At 31.3% G+C, this 26721-nt stretch overlaps 1 protein-coding gene across 2 annotated transcripts in view; it reads left to right on the top strand.

The window, feature by feature from the left end:
• LOC147078033 (irregular chiasm C-roughest protein-like) overlaps positions 1–26721 on the top strand; it is a 622953-nt gene that overhangs the window by 478135 nt on the left and 118097 nt on the right. For both annotated transcript variants that reach the window (XM_085940191.1, XM_085940190.1), the window contains exons 4-5: positions 2664–3273; positions 18935–19085. In XM_085940191.1, the coding sequence (XP_085796317.1) occupies positions 2938–3273; positions 18935–19085 (487 nt within the window). In that variant the 5' untranslated portion in view covers positions 2664–2937. The remainder of the gene's footprint in view (positions 1–2663; positions 3274–18934; positions 19086–26721) is intronic.

Genomic DNA, 26721 nt, shown 5'->3' with positions numbered 1-26721 from the left:
CATGGGTGTGAAACATGGACCCTAAGTAAAAGAGAGATTCAGAAACTTAAAGTAGCACAACGTGTTATGGAGAAGTGCATGCTGGGCATAACGCGAAAGGACAAAAAAAGGAATGAGTGGATAAGGAAGCAGACAAGGGTTTGCGATGTAATAGAGTTTATTAAAAGCCTTAAATGGAAATAAGCTGGACACATAACTCGAAGAAGAGACAATCGTTGGACAAATCTAGTCATCCAGTGGTATCCAAGAAGTACAAAACGTCCGCAAGGTAGACCTAGAGGCCGCTGCATCGATGAAATGATAAAGTTCTGCGGAAGTACGTGGCAACGCAATGCACAGGACTGAGAAAAGTGGAAGCAACTTGAAGAGGCCTTCATCCAGCAGTGGATAGATTCAGGCTTATGATGATGATTTATACTTAAATCAGTCTGTCGTCCTAATAACTCTTTTTTATAAATCAAAATGACAATTTCCGTTGATTTTTTTGTCTGGTTACTTATTTCAATACCATTATTTTTATTTAACTTGATTATCTAAGTCATGATAGTTTATTTTATATGAAAAAGATAAAACCTTTTATGTGTCTTACTTATTAATGAGTATAAGCGAGAATTTGCAATGCAAACTAATTAGCAGTTGCTTTATTCATACGCATTAGTAACCTTTTTTTCAGCTTTACTTTCATTATTATACGTATAAGGTTTCGTCAGTTCTTCCATATTTTTATGTTGATAAGTAGACAGTATTGTACTATAATAATATAATTATTCTACGTATTACACGTGGCAAACAAAATTGCAATACGGAACAACAAGTACAGTCTCCCGATGCTTGTATTCTCTCTAAAGGATATAAGAAAGTCCATATTTGAAAGAAAAAAATCAAAGAAGAAGCAAGTGAAGATGAAAAAAAAAATATATTTTATAAAACGAGAATTTTATTTCAAATAATATGCCTTCTACAAAAAGTGGTTGAGAAAATATTAAGTAAAAGTAAATTATCGAAATAAAATATCCAGTGATAACAAAAAAGAGACACTACATTGAATTAGTGATTCTGTTTTCTTATGAAGCTTTTTTATAAGAGTGGACCGCAATTTCTTAGTTGATAAATTACTATGCCGGATGATATATGAAAACAATATATATATAGTAGCATTTCCATATAATATTATTATAATCCCTAATTATTTTTTACGCACATGAATTTTACATATTGTATCGTGCAAGATACAAGAATAATTAATGTTGCTGTTGGTTTCTAACCCAACTTTTGTCTAAAAATTACTTAATGTGCATTTAGTTTTCGGCATTCAAGTCTAAGACTATTGAAAACACCTTAAAAACACTATTTTAGTATAAAATAAATATTAATAAAACTGAATTTATGAAATAAGGTAATTTTTTCTCCATCCTGTAAAGTTTACATTTTGGGAGTTAGCAAATTTACAAATTGTAGTATATTATTCCATTATTTTGAGATATTCGCAAAAATACATCGAGCATATTGAGGATTGCAAAAAGAATATTTTCATTTTGCAAACATATCAGCAAATTATTGTAAAAAAGCAAAACGCGAAATAAAATGTCCTAAAGACCATTAAAATTAATATATAATCGTATTTAAAATTAGTAATTTTTTCTATCGTTTTTTAATCTATTCTGAATTTACAATTTGATATTTTCCTTTCCATTGTACAATTGAGAGCTTTTAATATCATGTTTTTATATCTAGTCGAAAATAGTAGTGGCGTGCGGTCCATAGATACTGTGGATGCAGCGCATGCCATAACTATTCCAAACTACTCATATGATAGTATTGTCAATAAATACATTGAATGACACACTAATTGCTCAGTACAGCTGCCTATGGGAGCAATTAATGTGGTATGGTATACGAATAGCTATTTGATAGTCTCTTTCATGCTTTGCAAACAGTTTTCCATTACTTTTAAATAGCAAAGTCAGCCTATATTTTAATTTTAATGACAGCTATACTAAGTTCATTTGTGTTGAAAATCTTCAATCAAAAAGTATTCAGTAGAAATAATATATTTCAAAATTAGAATCTCAAAATCTTAAAAGACACCGAGATACAGAGAGATAGAGGGTGCCAAATGTTAAAAAACATGACGGCTAATAGATTTAAATGACTTTGAACGGAGCTGGGTTTCGTATATTATTTATGAATATACATAGGTAATAGTACCTACTTCCGGAATCAGAATCAAGAAAAATATTTAATCAAGTAAAAATGGAGGTTACCTACTTTGAAAATAATGGCCTCAAATGTTTGTATGATTGATAGACTATTGAAGGTATTCTATCTTCATTTTTTTAAATATATGTCGGTACCTTAATGTGAAATCAAATTCAAAAGGTTTAGATAAAACCTTTTACATTTTTTACGTGATGTATAAAACTGTTCGTTTTAATTGTATTTTTTTCCAGTATTAATGGCGAGAAATCCTTTTGTTTTAAATTCAGATAAGAGCATTGATCCGCACTCTCCACAGAATTACTTAGTGACTAATGACTTTTTTAAATAAAAAAAAACATCTAAAAATACTTTTACTTTGATGTGAATAAAAAAACATGTAACACGAAATATGCATTGAAATTTATTGTATTGTATTAACTTGTATTTTTCTCTTTTGTTCTCAGGTTGTTGGCGGAATAGAACAAAAAAGCATGGAAAATTGATAAAGGATATTTTTATCGCCAAGCCCCCTCAACACTTCATTACGCCTATTGTGTGAAAACTCGCCCCAAAAGCGGGGGCTTCCGAGCTTCGTTCTATATTTGAATTTAAAAAAAAGCCGCCAAACCGAATCGGGAACCGGAAACGACGTGCGACATTCAAATTCCCCGCCAGACAGGAAGCTTGGGGAGGGGCGCGAAAACCACACACTATGCCAAGCGTCGGTTGTCGCCTGCGATGACAACGGCGGCAGAAAAGGGCGCGAAAAGCGGCGTCGCCATTGCAAAGATGGCGGACCGGATATCCGGTGCGGAAGCGGACGCGGCGCCGGAAGTTTACAAGCAGCCGCGGCAAGAAAATGAATATTCGGCCTGCGAGAGTAGGCATATTTTGATTTCAAACAGGAAAATGCTGTCCTTTTTGTTTCTGCTCCTGCGAATGGCAGTTAGTCCGCGGTTGCTCGCAATAGCCGCCATCTTGTTCTGCTGTCAGCCATTTTGTGAAGCGAGGCCACAAAACCGGTACGTGGATGTTTACACAGTGCAGAAGTTCGCAATGGAGCCCCAAGACCAAGTGAGTAAACCATGCATTTAATAATATTTTATATAAAAAAACCTTATAGTCCACTTTTCAATGTTTATTACAAAAAAATCGTACTTTATTACAACAAATAGTGTAGATACATTGTTTTTTTTTTTTAAATATCAACAATAAACAGAGACATGATATAATAGAATTATGGTTACATGTCTCGAACAGCAAAAGATATGATTTTGTGTGAAAATCGATGGCGTCCAGTACAGGCATGTTCCATGCAAGCCATTAACCATTCATATTTTTATGTTATTAACCAGCTTACGTGAAAGTCGTTTTCAAATTAACCACGAGGAAGTCCACATAACCTCGCCATGTCACTTGATTCATACTGCATCATGCATGGCCTGCCGTAGGTGTATGAGAGAGAGAAGATTAAACTGAGAAGTAGTTAAATTTATAGTCGCGCAGTAGACTCTTTGTATAGTAGTCGTATAGTTTGACAATGAATGATCAAAAGAAGAATAAAATTTGTTGATGCACGATGAATAGGAAAGTGTGTATTTATTTGTGATGGTAATAAGTATAATAATTGTTTAATTTATAATGCCACAATATTCTCAGCCAAATATAATAAGTAATACGTTTGTTTAAGTTAAAGAATGTCAATAGAAGAGTGTTGTAGATTACTGTCAGTTTTGATACTGGATATATTATTAAAAAAGGTCACAGATCCTTTCGTGGTGCAGTGCGTAAAGCGCTGTGCTTACACCCGGGATCTCCGGGCTAGATTCCCAGTTAGGACACAATATATGTAATTTATTAAAGCCTAGGTGTTTGTGATTGTTCCACTTCTATTACTAAATTTAATACACTACTGTTAAACCACACTACAGTCATTGGGCCTCAAGCTCTTTTGTAGATATATATATTTAAATAAAAAAGTCTACTTAAAATTAAACATGCCTATTCTAGCATATTATTAAAGCAGTACGCTATTATAATGACCAACGTGCACCTTCATTTTACTCACAGTCATATTATAATATATACCTATTTCAGAATTACATGACAAAAAAATGTTTTAAAATTTAAATGTATCATATTAAGGTGACGCATCAGTGAAACGCCAAATAATGTTCAACTGTACGCGCGACGAAAATTTGTACTTGCTTCGCATTCATTGAGAGAACGTGGAGTCGGACGCACGTCACTTTGCTGCGTGATGGCGACGGGCCAATTAATTCTAAAATCGTGTAAAGATGACTAAAAACTTTACCCATTTACTTTAAAAAGCAAACATGTCAATGAATATATTATTATTGATACTAATAGAATAATAAACAGAACATAAAATGGACGTATGTTGGATTTATATGAGAAATAATATTTCGTTTGACAGGCGTCATTTTCACCCGCGACCCGCAATCCGCACATCGCCTAGCAACGATCTTTTTAGACCGTGCCTCAACTAATGCATGGCCTTAAGCATTTCGTATGAGGCGAAGTTTCTACCTATCAGAGGATCAACCTATGAGAAAATCGCGCTTCAATATTCGGATGAAAAATAAAATTTGATTTAAATAACAAGCATTTAAAGTTATACACATTTATATTTTTATAAAAATCGATGTTATTTAAAATAAAATATAAAATTTATGAATTAGGTAGTCAAAAACCTCACTAAAATATCTCACCTAAATTTTAATAATAAATAATATGACAATAAAATAATATGTAATAATATGATAAGATCCTTTAACAAATTCACATTTTGTGACATTTATTTAATATTAATATTAATATAATATTTATTTAAATAAAAAATATTTTTATTTTTAATGTTTCCAGATACAAATGATTTGTTTAAATTGTAAATTATCAAAAAAGTCTCAAATTGTAAGCTTCGTACTTTCCGTTGGGTGCCTCTGATAGATAGAGGATTCTTCTTAAACAATTATTATGTACGAGTCAACTGAATTACAAATTTGAAAAGATACTAGAAAATATTTGAGATTTGATAACTTATTACATATTAGGTATATTATAGTCTATAATTTATACGCTACATATTTTAAGTCAAAAATTATTTATTTAATAAATGCTGTCGCTTATAATATTTATATACCTTTTAATGGGATAGGTACAGGTGACCTCGTCAGTTAATCCCACACGTTTTACACCAGCAAAGCCATAAAATTGTTCGCGGATATTACAGTATAAACTAAGAGGAATCACTATTATTTTGTAATAAATTGTAATGTTTATGTTCACTAGAATATGATTGATTAATGACTGACGATATATTATTATTGTCTTATAAATATATGGTAATAATTATAAATGATTTCTTTATATTATACTAGATAAGCTCGTGGTTTATACCACTTATTAAAAGTTAATATCCATAATATTATGTTATATAGAATAATTTAAAGTTGCTTTATACTACGAGTACCTACGCGATTATTAAATAAATAATACCATGCCATATAATATGAACGTAGCTACATAATTAATTCGTGTAGTATATAAGAAAATCTTCCAGGCTCTGCGGTACAGGATCAGAATGTAATAACAGAGAAGCCGACGCCATAATCACGCCACGATACCACCACAGACATCACCACTTTGTTGCACCATAAAAATAACTTTAATAAGACCGATTGAAATGTCTATTCCTGAACTATTCCTGACACATTTTTTCGTGCCCAATTTTCTTTGAACCGGTTTCGATAGATATCCATTCAATTCAGGATTAATCAAAAATATCACAACCTTGATTAAGTACTTATATATTTGTTAATAAACCATTTCTTTTATTCAACGAATAATTCACAAGATTTTGAGAATGTAACATTCCATATTATATTGAACTATATATAAGAACCAATATAAATGGTTATCCACTTGATTGCCACAACATTTTTAGCAAGTTTAAGTAGACGTTATAACTAAAATATTTGACGAGAACCGGGCGTCGGTTAGTAATATAGTTAATTAATATTCTTTGATATAATACACCAAAACCGATAGTCAATAATAACGCAATTTGATAAGCATTTCATGTATGACCTACTAGTAAATTGCCGCAATTATGTAGGAAGCTCGTTGCATAATTGGTTAATGCACAGTGGCGCGATACCAGTGGTTATACGGGTTAAAATTCCGTCGAGCAATGTATTTTTTCAAATATGATATTTTCTAGTGGGTATTGAGGTGTTTTCAAGTTATGCATGTTCAATATTTTTATTTTTTTTATTATTTTGTTCATTAAAGAAAAAATAATTAATTTGGTTTTAAATATGTTTACAATAGATTAGAGAAAAGATATTGCAACCGGTAAAGTTTCCATATATAAGTTATAATAATTATAGTAAAGCCTAACAATATTGAAACTCACGTTTTGGAGTAGGTTTGGCGAGTCAATAAAACCATTGATATTTTTTAAATGAAAATACTGGCCAGATAAAAAACATCGACTTTCGGTACCATGAAACATGCAGTGGGCAAAATAGAATTATTATAATATGAAGTTGATATTAATACAACGCTCAAAGAAATAACTCTCATATTATTTAGAGATGTCATAGATATGGATGATAGATGATTTATTAATTTACAAAAAAATATATCTTAAATTTCCAATACGTTTATTCTATTATGATAATTATTACATATTAAACACACAAGATTTAAAAACATCTCATGCATATACCTACCCACTAGAAAAAAAAATCTTTTTAGAAAAAATTACGACACCCGACAGGGCTTAAACTTGTAATAGCTGGATTCGTGCTTGTGTACTTTTCCAATTAAGCTACTAGCATCCTACTTAATTATAATGTATTTAACTAGTAGTTACATGAAATACAAATTTAGTTAATAATGTTGGTTAAATTAAGATATTTATCAATTAAATGCCTTAATTACTAACCGACACGAATTATTTCAAATATTTAGTTTATATAACATACTTGCACTTTCTAATAATTTAATAAAGTTTTGTTTTATTTTTTTTAGTTTTAAAATAGTTATTAAATTATTACATATGTACATATACCTAATGTTGTAATAGTATATTTAAAATCATGCAAAAAAGTCTAAATCTATTTCGATATTTGATAAATTAAATCCAAGACCTATCTCCTACAGTGAGTGCAAAAATAAAAGTAAACGAGCAAACCCAAAAACTACCCTTAGATTAGACAGTGGTATTATCCCAACAAGCTACTAGCACTTAACTATGTCGGATCTTCAATAGTACAGGATTTCATTTCAGTATATGGCAGAGGCAATAGCATTGTATGATCTAGTCGAAGTTATATTTTCCTGCATCCTTTCATAAAAACCTCACATGCATTGCATTTTGCCGCATATGCAGGCTTGATTATCAAATTCTACTATATTTTCTTGAGTACTGTCTACCATATTTAGAAGTAGAAGACACTCTCATGATTCTTCGAAGTCTGGTTGTCTTGTGGATAGTTGGTCAATCTTAAATTGTATGGAATATTCAAACCACTAACCAAAACATAATCTTAAGTTAATTGTATTATATGAAAATCTTTCTTACTGTATTATGTTAAATAAGTCAGAGTGAGTGCGTCATCTCGTAATGTTGTTAACTTGAAATTATTAAGTGTTTCCTTTCCTTTCCAAGTATGTCCTCTCAGGCCGCAATTATTTCCAACTGTTGTTAAAGTCAAAGTGTTCCTAGATTCTTGAATAATAACTTTGTAAAAGTCCGTTGATTTATGCCCGATATATTTATTTATTAAGGAAGTTTGCGGAGTAAACAGTCAACATAACGCGAGAGCTTGTTCTATATAATTTGCGAGACCTGATGCGTGAATAAAATTTGTATCGTTTTTAAAAGGTTTCAATACAAACTTTCTACACCACATAATACTTAAGCCTTAGGTTATAATAGGTAACATGTTAGCAGTACATTTATCAACTATTACAAAGATAAAAATATCTGACTTCTTCTCAGATAAGGTAGGTAATAATAAACTAGGTAATCGATTCTTGTCCGTAACGAACAGTAGGTACCTACACACATTATGTACATATGAAGTGAAATTGTAAAAAAATAAGTAACTGTCGAAATAGTATTATGGACATGTATACTAATAATTCTATTGATAATAATACAACGAACAAAATCTATGAGACTTTAAAAAACAAACACAAATTCATTTTTTTTTTTTTTGAATAAATGTATCTATAAATAAGAATTCGAAATCAAGTCGTCGGTCACTATATGCTTGAGCTATGAACCCGTTTAAATTACCTTAAGGGGGAGAGGCATACCAGCAGAGAACCTAGCGGAAAAATACGAAGCTTGCAATTTGAGATTTTTTTTTGATAATTTACAATTTTAACTGTATTAATTAGTAAATATGTATCTGAAAACATTAAAAAGATTTTTATAAATAATAAGGATTTCAAGTTATACACATTTAGGATATTTTTTATAATTTTTTTTTTTAAATAAATATAAAAAATATTAAAACGATGAATTAGTCAAAAATCTAAACGACGAAAAATTGAAAACTTAATAAACTAAATTTTAATAATAAATATGACTATAAAATAAAATGTAATAATAAGATGTGACCCAGCAACAAATTCACAATTGTAAGTTTATCTTTAAACTAAAAAAAAATCTTTTTAATGTTTTCAGATACATATTTATTAATTGATACAGTTGAAATTGTAAATTATCAAAAAAAAAAATCTCAAATTGCATGCTTTGTATTTTTCCGCTAGGCTCTCTGCTGGCGTGCCTCTCCCCCTTAAGCGATAATTTTCAAGAAAATTACGATTACTTGGTGACAATTTAATAAGGTATTAGTTAGTATTCATCACATACTTGTAAAAAATGCTTTACGATAGGTGTTTTGCTCACATGGTGAGATTTATCAAATATGAGTATCTGCCGAAATTCATAATTGTTATATTGTAATATTATAGTTATTATTGCCTATTTTACTGTTTTTTACTTGCAGAACATTCCCGATTCCTTTTTACACCTGATCTTTACAAGACTATTGTATTAGTGATATCATATGCAAAATTCTTCGATGTAATCACATTCTAATTGCTTCCTGATGGTCAAATCTTCTTTAAATCAAATAAATCTAATATCAAAAGTATCTTCACATGTATCACGTTGGGGTCACCATTGTGGAATTGGTATTGTTGATTATTTATAAAGATGTTAGTTTTGATTTGCGTGTACGACTATGTAAGTAAATATACGTGTGCTTAGTCCCAAGGCCACTCACGGACTGAGTTGAATTGAGACACTATAAATATTTAAGAAATATTTAAGCTTAACATATGAAATAGATAATAAATTTCGGTGTTTAGGAGGCTATTGATCACATTGCAGAAATAGAGCTGTATTAAGATAGATTTTCTCAAAGTGTATAAGTACTTTGAACACATTTTTCCGTAAGGCTGGCAAAGCTTCCTTTAACAATTTGATACCAGGATTCGTTATGGCAAATTTCCTTTGTGTTACAGTATTTCGTGTATAGGTATAAAACATTTTTTATAACGTCTTTGAAAAACTTTAACTTGGAAACTTTAGAGAAATTTTCAATGAAAGTTGTTACACGGCTTGAATACAAAAACAATTCACAGAATAAATAAAAAATGGTATTTGTTCTACAAGAAAATCATAAATTGTCACGCTTCGAGTATATAACCAGCAAATATTATATTAGTTAGCTTTTACTAATTTTAAATACCTTGGTATTTCACCTAGTAACCAATAAGTATGAACATGGGTATATCGATACCATAGTTCTATAGGGAAATAACTCAAAATACCTTGTTCTAAGATAAAAATAATGTGGGTAATTCAAAGCTTAAAATTTCTCTCATGAAAATTCAACATTTTGCAGTTAACAGGTTATGCCCAAACAACACCGAGTTATTACTATGCACTGGTAACATTGGTTTGTCTCTAAATATAACGTAACCTAATACAAGAAAAAAGGGTACAGTTCGGTTATGATGAATACAGCGGAAAACACATTTAGAAAATACCCGATATACTGGATTATTTGTTAGTTTGGGTTAGTTTAGGTTAGGTTAGTTTAGGTTAGGTTAGGTTAGGTTAGGTTAGGTTAGGTTTGGTTAGGTTTGGTTAGGTTTGGTTAGGTTAAACTAACACATAATCCAGTATATCGACTATTTTCAAAATGTGTTGTATTCCTCATAACCGAACTGTACCGAAAAATGATAAGAATATCAAAGTAAAAGTATTTGATAATACAAATTAAAATAATCCATTTCAATATGAAAACTATTTCAATTATAATCAATATACATTGTTAATACTGTGTTGGAATTTTTCATTTTGGTATTCAAAATAGTCATTTTAATATATAATCAATTATTACTAAGTAATGAAATATTGTATCTTTTGAATCGTTGAAGTCAAATTCCCGACATCAATATAACATTATTATTACGCTCAAAATGATAATGTTGTGTCAACTTCAAACATTAACGATGTCAGCCGAAATATGAAAACATTGTTGGCAGTTACTTACCGAAGCTTAAAATCTGTTACATAATCAAGAATAATCTTCTCATAAATTGATAATGGATGTTTGAGGCTTACCGGCCACACGCTGCGAGATAAATGGACTTCTTGTGTGTAAACGATCGTACATAGTAGGCAATTCACTTGAACCATTAAACGAATTAATGAAAACTTACTTTTAAATATAAAAGGATCGTCACATTTTTAACTCCCCCCCCCCAGTAAATTTTTTTCACGGAAATTTAATTCTCAGAAAAATATAAGTAAGTTAATATTTTGTAGGTTTTGCAATAAAACACTTTTACATACCCCTACTCCATTACGATGTGATTTTATATATGGACGACTCCTAAATCGTGAATGATAACAATGTAAGTATATAGAAATAAAATATTAATAGACATATATATTAATAGTAATGTTGGACAGTTTAGTTATATCACCCTGACACGCTTCGGTACCGAAGCATATTGCAAGCACAAGGTCGCGCCATATCTCTCCGTCCAAATCGTTATTACAGAGTTAACCCTTAATTATTACACGGTGTTATCTTTCAGCAACAAAATGTATTATTCTTTATATTTTTGTGGGTAAATGAAATTTTATTTATTTATTTTCTGTAGTAGACAAAGCGTGCTGTCTAAATAGTTATAGTTTTTATTTAGAGTTAATTTATAAAAACGTTTTAGTAGATATTTAGTAAATAGTTATATGTACATTAAAGGGTTTGCATCGTGCATTTTAGGGCCCACATGCTCAGCGTATGTCAAAATGGAGCTTTTATGGTATTTTCAGAGTATAACCCTGGGCATTCCTTAAACGTTGTACCCTTTTATTACCCTTTATATTTATTTTAAACATTTGATTAAAAAAAAAAACCGGTTAGGTACATATTCAAACATGCGCGTTAACATGATCTTACTCCCTACTTCATTTATCGTTTGTCAATTTATGGTTACGGCCGTATGTTGTAGCTTAGCCACTGAGAAATGCCAATAGAAATGGCGTATTTCAAAAAAATACTATCTTATTCTTAGGTTAATAATTAATATAAAGCAAACATTATTCGTAGGATGTGTATCATATTTGAATGGTCAAAGACATAACTTTTAATAGTATCTTTAGAATTATCTTCAAATGTGTTAATCGTGCCCATTTTTGAATAATAAAATGCCTAATTCTTGTCAAATTTGGGATCAAAAAGATTATAAAATATAATTTTTTTGTCGTAAATATGTCACTATATTATAATGTTAACATTAATTTTACTAATGGTTTTGTAAATGCGTTTAAAAATTAATAAATCTAAAAAATCTTAACACCACTGCACATGGACGTAATGAAATATATATTCTAACTATTACCTACAACGGTTAAGGAATGTCCAGGGTTATGCTCTAAAAATACAATAAAAGCTCCATTTTGACCTAAGCTGAGCATGTGGGCCGTTAAGGGTTAAAAATACCTTAAGTGGCTACACACATAGGACTATAGGGATAATGAAGAAAGATGATGACATATTCGGAGCATACTTGAAGACTAAATTGATAGTTTTACGCCACGGTTTTCGCGTATACTGGTCAGTTATGACGAATAATTCACTGTATAATAATATGGTACTCGTAATATATATAATATCCAAAAGCGATATTCATCAATATCACTCTAATCGAGCGAGTCAATAAAGACGTCAATCGAATGCCAATTGACTGGTATGTACGACGAAATCGCTCGCAGTGCCAAACCGATATGTAGTGCATTTGGCTGCCTAAATAGCATCTTTAAAATTGACCTACCGTTGTGTCTTAAACATAAAGTAACCAATAAGTGCTATCAGTGCTCACTTGTGCATGTGAAATATAAACTTTAATGCAAGAGCTAGCCCAAAATTGTGAGTAGCGCAACGTGGGAAGATGGGCATAACGTGGAAAGACCACACAATAAACCAATGGATAATGAAGCACATAGGAGTATGCAATGAGATAGAGGTCGCTAAGTGGATTAAATGGCAATGGACTGGGCATATTGCTCGGAAGGTAGACAACTGCTGGACAAATACCGTCATACAGCTGTATACTTATATAGTTTGGTAGATGTACGTGGTAGCGATGAACTAGGGATCGAGAAGTGTGGAAGGAGGTGGGAGAGGCATGGCTCCCAAAAAGGGGGGGCTGACAGGACTCTAGCCTGGGGGCCCGGGCTCAGAAAGGGCCCGGCGTGGCGAGTCGACCAGATAAGTGATATAAACACACATCACAAACTCTCTCTAATAGTAATAAAAAAGTCTTAAAAAAGTTTCTTCGATAGTGTTATTATTTAAAATTATGTGGTTGTACGACACAATTTTCAATTGTGTATCGATCGATACACGACAATTCTATAATTCAAATGGATGTATTAAAATATACAACAATACACTAAATATAAACATTAATTTTACCGCGTACACCAATGCTACTGTAGAGCGTCACACTGCTATTATCTATAGCGATAGGTAGGGGGGCCACCAAAAATCCTAGCCTGGGGGCCCGCTTCAGGAAGTGGGGGCCATGGGGAGAGGCCTTCATCATATAGTGGATCGACCCTGGCTGATGATATAATGATTATTAATTAACTATCCCAAAGTAGTTGGTCATCGTTGCAGTTTTGTATAGGGGCTCACTGTTCAATTAACTAGTCAAGCGTAGTTGTACAATCGCTCGAACAAAAGTTCCTGTCTAGCAAAATTCTAAACGAGAGCTTTTGTAGGACAACGGTGTTGCCTGTAGAAGGAAAGCTCAGACCGACATCGCTTTTGTTCCTCACTAACTGATACTTAACGCTTTCCTTTCATTATCGCGCTTTCAGATCTGTTTTACTGGGTCTAATGGAACGGCTTCCAAAATGTTTTATTCGCGATACGCTGGTATATTGGTGATATACTCAGGAAAGCTTAGACACACTAAGTATTTACTAGATAAGGAAACTTTACTGTATACATTTCTCTATCAATTTGTTTTCATTCAATTTTGAGCATATTGAGCATAATAATTCAACAGAAAATTTTAAAACGTGGTATATAAAAAGTTCTTTTTATCTTGTAATTATTATATTATAAATAGGTTAACGTTAAAATTAATACTGCAGATACATCATGAGAGACTTAATCTATTATGCCTTGACTTGACTAGCTTAAACGATCAAAAAAAATTGTACTTGACATGTCATTTTGATTTCCATAGTAACGCACTATATATTAATCATTTAGTTGCTAGGACCCCAGACCCCTAGCAACCAATAACGGTGTCGAAATAACTTTTCATACAAAACGGAATTAACTGAAAATAAATTCAATTCTACTTAAATATGGCTAAAAGTATTAAAAAAATGCGTTGGCATCGTGTTCTGATATATTCTAAAAGTTTCACATGTCTAGCTAGTCGGGTAGCTAGTCGGGTAGTTAGTTAAAAATCAATTGCAATATTTGTACTTGATAAACAACCACCGGACAAACAATAATGCGAGCTAAGAAAAACGTGGTAAAAATAACACATTCTTCTGTCAATATAATTTTAGAATTCACTAAAATTAATCAATACTTATTAGATCACAAATATTAATTAGAGAATTATGAAGGTTCTTTTCAACAACGTATGCATCGATTGCAAGATTTGTACCGGACAAATAAGAATACGAGCTAAGAAAAACGTTGTAAAAAGTATATTATACTGATCATCTTTGGAGCTTCAAATTACGAAATTATGCTTTACCATAATATAGTACTACTATCAGAATAATAAACTAAGTCGATAGATATATTTTTTTACATTTATTATAAATACACACTTTTGCATACATCATAACTATAATATATTTTAGGTTTTACAATCTTCGAAACCTATTTTGACCTGATCATATCCACATATAACATATATTTTATATTGTAAGTGAAGTTATAAACAGTTAAATCGGTACTCGAAATATCTCCGTTCACAAGTCTTGGATGTCAGTATATAACTGTAGGTAGTAAATATTATTGTAATAATACTAATGACTATTAATAGCTTCGTTTTACAGTTTCCGAAGCACTTGTCCAATCTATTTCGGCATACATTGTATGGAATGAGCCATCAGAGCTTTAAGTTTAGAGGTTTTTAGCTAGGCAGCAGCGGAGGATACCACTCTTAGGAAATTATTGCGTTGTTAAGGAACGTCGTACGGTGCGACCATTAAGGAAGGCTGTAAAATTCAATTTCAAGACACTCTTATTAAACTGGAAACTCTAATAGAGCGGTCAGTTATAAGTTCAACGTCTTGGTATAAGTACTTAAACAAATATCTTACCTTAATATAACGTCACTTAAATAAGTCTAGCGGAATTTTATTTAACGTAATGATATTTGAAGTTTGCCATAAATATTGCTTAACACTCCCGTTACTGTAATGTCACCATAGGTTGCCCAATCCATTACACTACAGATATGTAGGGTGAATACCCTACCATCCGGGCATAACTTGGCAGGAAACCATTAATTTATAACTACAATGTATTTTGCATCATAATATTGTTAAAATTGAAAAACAAGCGATTTATGAGTCAATCAAAATTCAATAGAAAGCTAATTTAGCAAAATAATATAATAATTCTATTAATCAATAATATCGAAAATCAAGAAATAATGCTATGTAAGTTTACCATATTATGCACAAAAGTTGTTTGTATGAAAATCAATCGTGCGCAATTATTAAAACTGCATAATTGTTCAAATTAAAATCAATTGTTTATAATTTACGAAACGAATCATGCATTGCACAATAAACCTCATAAGCATGATTATCAAAAATATTCAAGTAGCTGATAGCAGCATTTTCTATTGTATCGAATCAATATAAAACACTCAGTAGAAGAAAGCAACATCGTCATTCAGTTATCAAAAATTTAACCGTAAGGTTATCGTTTCGCTTTGCCCGATCGAACTCGTAATCCATCAGAACGCATACTCCTGATTTTTCACATCTAAATTACTAACGGTAAAAAAAAATGTCTGCAAATTATATCAACTTTTATTGTTCGGTATTCTTGCACAATCGTAAATTTGGGCAATTTACGAACTGCAATATACTGCAATACACTCAAGTCTCTCCCGAGCAATCCTCTACGTGGTCATCATCATCATCATCTCACTTTCATAAATATTTCAGTTAATATGTACTTCGGCATCTTCATATTTCAGATATTTGTAGAATCATCAATAATACATCTAATTAAAAAGTTATTATCTTTAATATCGATGGTATCATTCAGTAAATACATATAATTGGTAGGTATTTACCTGTCATAAATTATAAATGCACATTGCAAATAGAGCGTCGCATTCCATTACGAACAAAATACATAGATCTAAAAGTATATTATACTACAAAAGGAGACATATTATGAAAGTAATGAAAAAATACGAAATTAAGATGTGAGACTTAGAATTGTAGATTATAAAAATGTATTAAAATACATAATATACATATAAATACATATAAATATAAATACGTAATAAATATATCTTGATCCATCTAATCAGCGTCTATCCTCGCAACCTTAAAAAATCTCAAAAATTCATGTTAATGTAAGTAATAATAATTTTGAATATTTGGTTTAGTGTCGTTAATGATGTATTATGAAATATTAATATCCAATTTCATTAATTTTAATTTGATTTTTATCGACAAAATATTATCGGATAGATAATTCAATGTATTGGTAGATTATTTGTGTCATTAGTTGTATTTATTTATTAAAAGTGGAAAAAGTACTATCAAAATGGTCGCGTATTGTTAAATTAAATAAATAATACAATGCATTTCTACCATGAATTGACAGTTAATACGATAAAAGAAATTAATCTATAATGCTTCTTGTGTTTTTCACAAATATATATATTTTCAATAATAATAATCTTCCATTTTTAAATCTAATAAGTCTCTCAACTGAAAATAGTTAGGCATTTAAAAGAAAAAATATATAACCTCTAATACCTAAGACAGGCAAATTAATCTCTATTATAAGCTAATTGAATAACGTCTTGTTTTTCGATGATCTGCTGATTGATCATTAAGGGTTGTTTTAGCCCTGTATACTAAGATGGAGTCGTTAACTGCTCCACCCTTACCGCCTTTATAGCTACATTTAATTGTCTCTAGTTACCCAGTTAGTTATTTTTTTTATTTCACTTTATATGTACGGCAATTCATTTTCTCTAAGTAGCAATTTACAAAATCACTTTTACGTACGGTCTGCGCGCCATTACAACGTGGTTAACCGTAATTACTACTAAGACATTAATAATGTAATTTGTTATAATGGGACCTATTATTGATGGCAGCCTTTGTTTGAAAGATATTAGTTCAATGGGATATATCGTAGTTATTCTAATTACTGTAGTAGTTTATTAATTTTAACGTAACGTAAAAATGTATTGGTATTATACTGCTACCAATGAAAGCCTATTTACATCAATTATTGACGTATTAAATTAACGCAGTGTGTCAAAAATTAAAGAACTCTAATAAATAACCCGCTTATGTATTTATTTCGTGAACAAATAAGAACCGACGTATAAAAATGTGGTTGAATATTTAAGAGGCAAATAATTTTCAACTATAGGTGTGACGAAATTTTGGACTGGCTGCCAATCGGAGAGCGAAAGTCGAGCTGTGAACACGTCAATTTGTTTTGTGATGGCGTCGGGGTATTAATTCTTAAATCGTGTAAATATGACTAAAAAACGTTACCCAATTACTTGAAAAAGATAACATGTCAATGAATATATTATTATTATTACTAATAGAACAATAAACATAACATTAAATGGACAAATGTTAAATTTTTATGACAAATTATGCACGCGTCGTTTGCACAATCTTTGTATCGCGTAGTCATGATCGTTTTAGTCCGTGCCCCAGCTGAAGTATAGTCTTAATAAAACCAACAATATTTTTAACAGTTGATTTTGTTTCTTTAGTGACGACTAGATACCTAGCAATAGTCGATCGGTTCAACTGAGGATCTGATAGACTACAAGTTCTTGTCTACACATACATAGGATGTTTTCTTTAGGTCAGGTATGCCTAACTTCAAGTAAGCTGTGACCTACGATCCAATATGAAAACTAGCAATGATATTTAGCTGAGGACACTGATACGTTAAAAATTAAACAACACGTGTTTTTCACTATCACGTTTCAAATTACCATTCGTTGGGAGATTTATAAGGTTTGGTCTTTTTCTACTAAATTACTCACCAACTGTTCAACGAGCCTACTGTGTGACGGAAAGAGGAAACTACGCCTCAGTTTAAAGCATAACCCGTTATGTCACTCCTGCGATAGGTCATGAGTAATGAAATACGAATTAAGTGATACAAGCTCCTTTCTCCCTTTCTCTCCTGTAAATTTGTATTGTAATAACCATATGAGTAATTATTGTAATAATATGTATTAACAGTGTATGTTTAAACGTAAAGCTAAATAAGACTCAATTTAGACTTCGTAGCTTAATAAAAAAAAGCTCACACACGTTTTATTTGGTTAATTTGAAAATACCTTTCACGTCACCTGGATAACTTAAATATCATTGAAATATCTGCTTATAAACTTTACTTTGACTGGTACTACTATATTTTGTAGATAACATATATAATTTATTGTGAGTGTTTGTGTGTGTATTTGTTTTAGTTTGATACATTAAAGATTAATAAAAAAATAAAAAAAACATTAATAATTCAAATTTTGGTTATTAAACCAGAATAATTGACGTGTAATTAAAACATAATTAATTTATCAGTGTTCACATCGCTACATAGCTATATCACAAAATTATTTTGTATGAATACAGATGACTATAAGAATACCTATACCCTATGAATAAAAGTTCGTAATTATTTTCATAGCAACCATTTATGGCCTAAATGTATTGGCTTAACTTTTCGTCCTTCGAAAACTGAAAATTTTACTTTTAAATATATCAATATTTTCGTGAAATATCAATAAAATGATTGTTTGAAAACGACACTTTATTTATACAGTGTTGAAAACTTAGAATATTATTTAACTGTGTAGTCGATTTAATGTATACGATTTATTTGTATGTGCTATTTCTTTGCAGACCGCCATTGTTGGATCAAGAGTAACGTTGCCCTGCAGAGTGATTGGGAAGTCTGGAGTTCTTCAGTGGACGAAGGACGACTTTGGCCTTGGAGCACATAGAAACTTGAGCGGATACGAGAGATATTCCATGGTCGGAAGCGACGAGGAAGGTAAGTTATCAAAATCTTCTTAATATAGGAAATAATACATTTTTTGTTAAGTGTTTTCTCTTAGTTGAGGTCAACAAAAACCAGACGTTTTCAGAGCATAAATGCTTTAAGTAGGTACGTAAAAGAAAATAGAACTATGTCTAAATTCACCACTTTTCATGAAAGCCAAAATAAGATTAAGTTTTAGACAGTTTTGACAATCAGTTTGGCATATTCAATACATAGATAATACTTACAATAGTTTTTATGCATAATATATTATGTACATGGGGCATATTAATAATTGACATTTCTATAAAGAAAAAATATTAAACGTTTAATTTTAATTTGCAAGATTTGAGTACCTAACAAGTATTTGTATTGCCGTGATTTTCTTTGTTTTACGTGACGAATATTTACATCCTTACCATTGTGACAATTCTATCATTGACTAACTCATTGGTATTTAAACATAAGTCTACTAAATTTAATTTGGTTTCATTCATAATAGTGGCCATGCATACAATATTATACCCGAATAATAATTTCCCGTACGGACAATCTATTAGTGAGCTTTTTCAAAAGCTCTTACCTACTCATTGTGATATTGAATAAAATTACGAAGCACGATTCTAATTCTATTACATGCAAATACTATAGAATAATAAAAAAGGAATGTTTCCTTTGTAATTTTGAATTATTCGAGCTTACATCTAATTATAAAAATAAACAAACAAAAGTAAATGACAGTTAATTGACTATATCTAATGAATATATATATATATATATAACCTATGAATATATCTATTATGTATATATATCCATCTATGTATTATCTACTTATTTTCTAGTTTATATAATATTAATTATTATTTAATGATAATGTTTATAAATTAAACAGTGATATGTAATTAGTTTGTTTGGTTTGAAAGAACCCCTCTTCGGGTGAAGGCCTCCTCCAAAGAGTCCCACTGGACTCTGTTTTTGGCTATTTGTAGCCAATTTGGGCCCGTTGTTTTTATGATGTCGTCTTGCCATCTCGCATGGGGTCTCCCTCTATAGCGTTTCTCTTTTGGGCCGTTCCATGAAGTAATTATTTTTGTCCATCTCTCATCTTGTCTACATTCCTATCTCTAAGTCTAAGTCTAAGTCCAAGTCTAAGCCTTACATATAATTAAATGAGTAATATTAGTGAATTTATCTGTTTTTTTAAACCATGTCCGATCCTGATAAGATCATTAATGGGCCTCCACTGAGTGAAAGTTTGTAGTAATAGATTTTTTTTTAATAAATATGGGTTTATTATTAGCCGCTTGCTCAACGTATTAGGTTCATACTTTTACTCGAAACACAAATTGGAAAACAATATGTGTATTTTTGCCAGACCCAGATTCGAACCAGGGATCCACAACACTCCACTATAACGTAAAGGAAGATATAGTATAAAATAAAATATGCTGAATCATGCTAATATAAATCGACGTCCAATCGTCCGAGCGGTACATTTTCATTTAGCTATCCAATATAAAATCACTATTCACCCGCATTGCTCTTTGATATACTTCAAATACCACTGTAGTGCTTTTCGGTATTTGTACATGCAACAAATTAATGAAAATAATAATCATTATTTACAAAATTTATTAATAACTGCATGATGTTTTACACGGCGATTTTTTCGCCGGCACCGTCAGATCGGGCGTTTTCTCATTAAGAGGATTTTACTAGTGTTGACAAGGATCACAAGCGTTTGGTTACTTTGAGGTCGTTATACCGTTGCTAGCAGAAATAGAAGCATACATGCAATCGTTTTATTTCTTAATTTAAAAAAAATAGAGGGGCAAAAACTAGTTCTTTAAATATAATTGGATATTATAATCATATGATATGACCGACCAATTATTGCTAGTTCATCAGCTTGGCGAATTCTATTACATCGCGTACTTCTGTCTGACTTTATATCCACCGATCTGTTTACGATATACTCAACATGCACGCTTCCATTTCACGTTGCGCTTTCACATGTATACGTAGGCAACCGTAGTACATATTATTCATACCATATAACATACAATTCCAGCGCCTAAATATAGTTTAGTTCTGCGATAAATCTCATTATATAAACCTTCATAAATTGATATTTAATGCTATTAGTTTCTAAGTCGGTAATTTCCATTTGTTTTTTAATATGTATATTTTTCCTTATTCTGATTTTGAAAGTAAGCTTATATCGTATGAATATTCGTAAAATATCAAAACAGCTCGGTGTATTAATTAAATATAATTAATCCTTAGGTCGTTTATATTCATCAGCTGCCATTTTTTATATTTCACGGCTAACTTTAAACATTTTTTTTTTATTAAACATACATAATTTTGAAAAAAACTTCTGAGAAAATATATTATAACCAATAGAAAAAATCTTTTTGAAAAAAGTAAGACAACCGGTAGGAATTGAACCTGCATCTCCTGGATTTTTATTAGTTTGAAGGACATTTTGTTTCGCTATTTCAAATTTTATTAGTTTTAGTTTGCAAAAAAAAAATTCGTAATATCTGTTTGCAGTCCTAAATGTGCTTGAGGATTATCTCAAAATGGCGTAATATGAAGATCATTGACTGTGAAACTAACCTTATATCCAAGATAAACATAGTTGTTCACCCGCTTGATTTGATTTTCATCAGGATTTTTTTGGGTCAGCAAAACAGTAGTTTACCATTACTTTAATCATCGAGACATAATATATCTTCATACATACTTTGAAACTTTCATTTGAAAGCTCCTGCATCGGAGATAAGTACTTATGTATTATTTATCAAGGCTAATCCGCCAACTTGTAAATCGATAGTCGACTATAATACTTACTTACGTCACATATAAAGGAATACAAATAAATTATTAAGCTTACTTAGTAGTTTAAAAAATAATATTATAAAAAAGTAATTATCGTGTAAGAATATAATAACTTTTAAAGACTGATATCATTGATATATCTCATTAGTTAACTCCATTAATACTTTGGACGCTAAAGACGCACATGCGCTTAATGACCAGGTGGCCGATCGATGTAATTAACGTGCATTTTAAAGGTGCTAATTAAAAAAATCATTATCTACTCAGCAGCGAATGCGTTAATATTGATGATTTTACAATTGTTTATAAATTACTAATGATCTATTATTAGGTTTTGATGATTTATATATCGTGGGCGTACAGGCAGAAGTCACTAACTCCAGTAATGCTGCTTGACTGGCAGAAGTCACGATTTAAGATTATTGAACATATAAAAAATAAAAGTAACGAATAAAGATTTTACAACCATTTTAAGAATACCAAAAACACAAAACATTCATTATCTCAGAACTGTGTATTTGGAGTTAGTGACTTCTGCCTGTACGACGTACGCCCACGATATTATGCTTATCGAGTGTATTATTAATTATTATTGATAAGTTATGGGTTTTTTACAAACACTTCAACTATTCATAATTTGTTTGTTATATATTTTTTATTGTGATCCTCGACTTAATAGGTAGGTGATAAAGTTTTTTTTATAACTTAGAGTTTATTGTATTCGTTGTCAGTATATATATGCATTTGGTGAATGTACATAATGCCTGAAGATGCCGAAAGGCGAAACTCGGGTCGCAAACAACGACTCAAATAGAATAGTATAAAACTTAAATCCATTAGAATCTTAGTATTGCGTTGATTACCAATATAATATCAAAATAATAAACTTAATAATATGATATGAAGAGGGTGAAATTATTATTTGATGATTTAATACGGGTATTTACCAATTTTTTTACGTGAAAGAAATATTTTTTGATAAAAAAATACGTATAAGTAATGTTTAATATATTGCGAACTATATCTTGGGAAACTAAGAATGTGGAATTCAGAAATTTCCAAGCAGCTTAAGTATTTTCACTGAGTTTGCCATGGAATTTCTATAAAGGTTTTTTTTTCTAAATCAGATTTTTCACGTAAAACATACTTGTAACAGTAACATTTTGAGGTTGCAAAACAAACAGAGCGTATAGTAAATATGGGCCAAAGGAGTTATTTATGTTTATAAGATTAGATTTTCAAATATCATCTTCATCGCGCCAAAAATTCGTCAGCAATAGCTAATTAGTTAGTAATAATTCAATCTAAGTTATTCAAGAAACAATAATTGACGTGCTACAGAACAATCCATTTCACACAGGGCTTTAAATTAACGCAAATATAACCGACGTTTTTCGCAATAGCAACTGAGCCGATATAAATTTTTCCCTGATTAGAAACGAGAAAAATATTGACAAAGTCGACAACTCTAAATGCATAGGGGCTGCACATAATGGGAGATGAAAGTTTGAAAAGAGACAAGAGACCATGCTATCAGAATGGAGATGGCTCAGTTTGATACGGATAATCTGGGATTCACGACTTTACTCAGTTAAAGCTAAATTTCGTTTATACAACGCTTGCATTCTGCAGTAGCGAGTCACTGCATCTTATAAAGGCTTCGTATACCAAGCTAGAATACATGCTTGCAGCCGATACTGGATTGAGGTGGTATAACTTTTGCGGAGTATCGTTGTTGAGGGATGAGACCGCTGTGATTGGGGATGACCAGGAGGTGTAGATGGAGAATCGTCAGGAGGAGAGATACGAAGTCGAGATTTGGTGGTTGCTCTGATGGATGGAGGACCGAGCTTTATTTACAGTGTAAATGGTTGGTACAAGAACGTTATGTTACAATACTTATGATACTGTTTCGAGGTCCGAGCTTGGTGGAATAGAATGCTGTGCGGGAGCGACTCATACGAAGCTTACTGATCGGACCGAGATTAAGATTGATACTAATAGGTATTTAGACTGACTAACTAATCAACTATGACCTGCTAATTAAATGCACGAATATTCGGTAAATTGCGAGTCATTGCTGATGAAGTTTGCAATTGAGAAATCTGCTGGCCTCTGCATTATTGTACTTCGAACATTTCGATCACATCGAATAATGGCACGAGTATACTGACTGTAGATGCGACGATTGTGCGATAGTTTAAATGACTTGCTAATTCTTACACTGTCGAAATAATGCTGACATGGCCCGAAGTCATTGACCACTACATAACTTGGTACCATAGGACCATACAGCCTTCATCGCTTTGAAACTGATGTGTCATCGGATCTGGCTTGGCAACACACTACGGATAAATCAAAAGGAGTCTTAACCTCACTTGTATTTACTTCAAGTCAGCCGTATTATGGCGATCATACCATCAAAAGGGTGTATACGGTGAAGCAGTAGCGAAGGGTAGAGGTAGGCTGCTAAGAGCTAACATAAATAGAGCACACTAAACTTTGTCAGTCAAACGTATTTGTTTTCGTAGATAATTATAATAGTCAAACAATATTCGCTTATCAATAAAATATCAAAAATTATGCCATTAAATCATAATTTGTTTAATATATTTTATAGATATAAGAACAATTTTTATCGATTACGGTTTGGTTAGGCAGGGAAAACAGGGTTAAAAATGAACTATCACCATTGTAATATTATGTATTCTTGATTCAACGAAAACAAATAAGACGTATGACTGACAAAGTTTGGCTTGCACTATTTATGTCGAATCTTAACAGCCTACCTCCACCCTTAACCACTGCGCTGTGGCTAAGGGATGCTTACATGACCTGGAAAGATGCAACTAAACTAGTAAGCGACATAGATTCTCGGATGTGACGTATGATGTTTATAATGACAAACAAGCGGATATACTAAGAAGTAAAAAATATATAATGAAATTAATAAAATTCCTTTTTCAAATTTCTCATGTAATATTAATAATCGTCACTTACGTACTTTTACATTTTCAATAAAACATTTTCACGAACAAGCAGTTTTAGTAGGTACATATACTTTCATAATATTTACTTTTAAAAATACGTGGATTTTAAAAACTTTTTATTTTAATTTAATTAAACATAAAATATGCAAGCGTGCATGAAGCCTACAATGGATAATAAATGACTTTTCATAAGTTAATTTTGTTATGATGTTTAGATTTTTGACAATATAATTAATGCATTTTTTCAACATGCTCGCGTAGAATATTATTTTTGACATCGATATGGTATCCGCCCACTTATTAATTCGTAATTAACTTCCCGTATAAAACGCCATTTTGTTAGAATACATAATATTATTTTCCTGTTCCCCCTCGAATATTTTTTATAGGTCAAGCTGAAAAAAAAATTGTTAATTTATTCATAAACTTAAGGCAAACTCCGGATGCTATCAATCAAAATATTAATGCGTTTATTGTAAACAACATGGTATTTGTTTTTGATAACGAAACTCACTATTTAATTTCTTTATTACTATAATGTACTTCTACCACCAAAAGTTTAATGATACCCTGCGACTAAATTTCAATAAATAAGATGTCACAATTGAACTGTTAAAACCTCCGATATAACACAATGTTAATATTACCTGAAGTGCTTACTTTCAAATGAGGCTAAAACGGGTTTCGGGTATTTTGAATTGGATATAACATATTTTGATAAATATACCTACCTAATATATCTACCATAGTATGGTCTATTTCAAAATCCTAATAAGATCATAATATGGGCTTCTACAGAGTGGAGGTTTCTATTAACAGATTTTATTTTTACGAGAAATTGATGTCAGCCTCTTGCTCAACCTATTAGGCCCATTCTCTGACTCATACACAAATTGAAAAGTAATATGTGTACTAACTAAACCAAGGATTCAAACCTGGGACTCTCAACGCTATACGTCGACGATTAAGCCGCTCCGCCATCGTGGATGTACGTCAATACTAATTATTAAAAATCTAGCTTAGTTTCAAAATCAACTAAAACAGTAGTAAAAGATACATATTATTTCAATGTATCTCAAAGTTACATTCATTAAACAGTTGTTTAGCTGCTTTTGAAGGTATGCGCTTCACATGAAATCAGGGCTTCGAACGGTTATTTTTTTCCTTTCGATTTTTGTTCCTGTTCAAGTAAAAAAATATATTATGTATATTGATTCGGCTTAACTCCGAGTGATTATTTTTTATTTTATTTTATTTGTATTATACATATGGATGGTAGTAAGTGATCCAAAGAGTCCAAGAAATAAGATTCGAGGCGTAAGACGTGTTGCGTTTACGATAACTGAAGTGGGGAGTAAGTCTATGTTACGGCACGTGTTTGAATATGTACCGAACAGAAAAAAACCGATTTGTTCCGGTTTTTATTCCGACAATAAAAACGGTTTTTCCAGTTTTCGGTTCAGTTTCGATTCGAAACCCTGCTTGAGACACAAAAAATAGCTATATAATTACAAAAATAACGGTAAACTATCGTAGTTAACTTAGTTAGTCGGGGCACTTAATAATCGAGGTTTTGTAATAACTACGTAAATTTGATGTATCCGGTCTTATTAAAATAAGCTATGGTATATCGGACACTTATATAATTCATTTTTTCGTTTAGCGTAATATAATGGGGGATTAATATAGAATTGGATAGGCTTGGAGAAATCTTCATTTAATAGTTTTTCTTCTTCTAATATTTCAAACACAATCACATGTCCTGGCTTGAGGTCGCAGTCCAATACCAGTAAATATCCTGACTCCATGCGAGG

The sequence above is a fragment of the Rhyacophila brunnea genome, unplaced genomic scaffold (assembly GCF_057557595.1).
Source record: "Rhyacophila brunnea isolate RB1 unplaced genomic scaffold, BYU_Rbru_1.0 scaffold_12, whole genome shotgun sequence".
NCBI lineage: Eukaryota > Metazoa > Arthropoda > Insecta > Trichoptera > Rhyacophilidae > Rhyacophila > Rhyacophila brunnea.
Note: the sequence above shows the minus strand (reverse complement) of the source record. Positions and strands in the feature narration are given on the sequence as shown.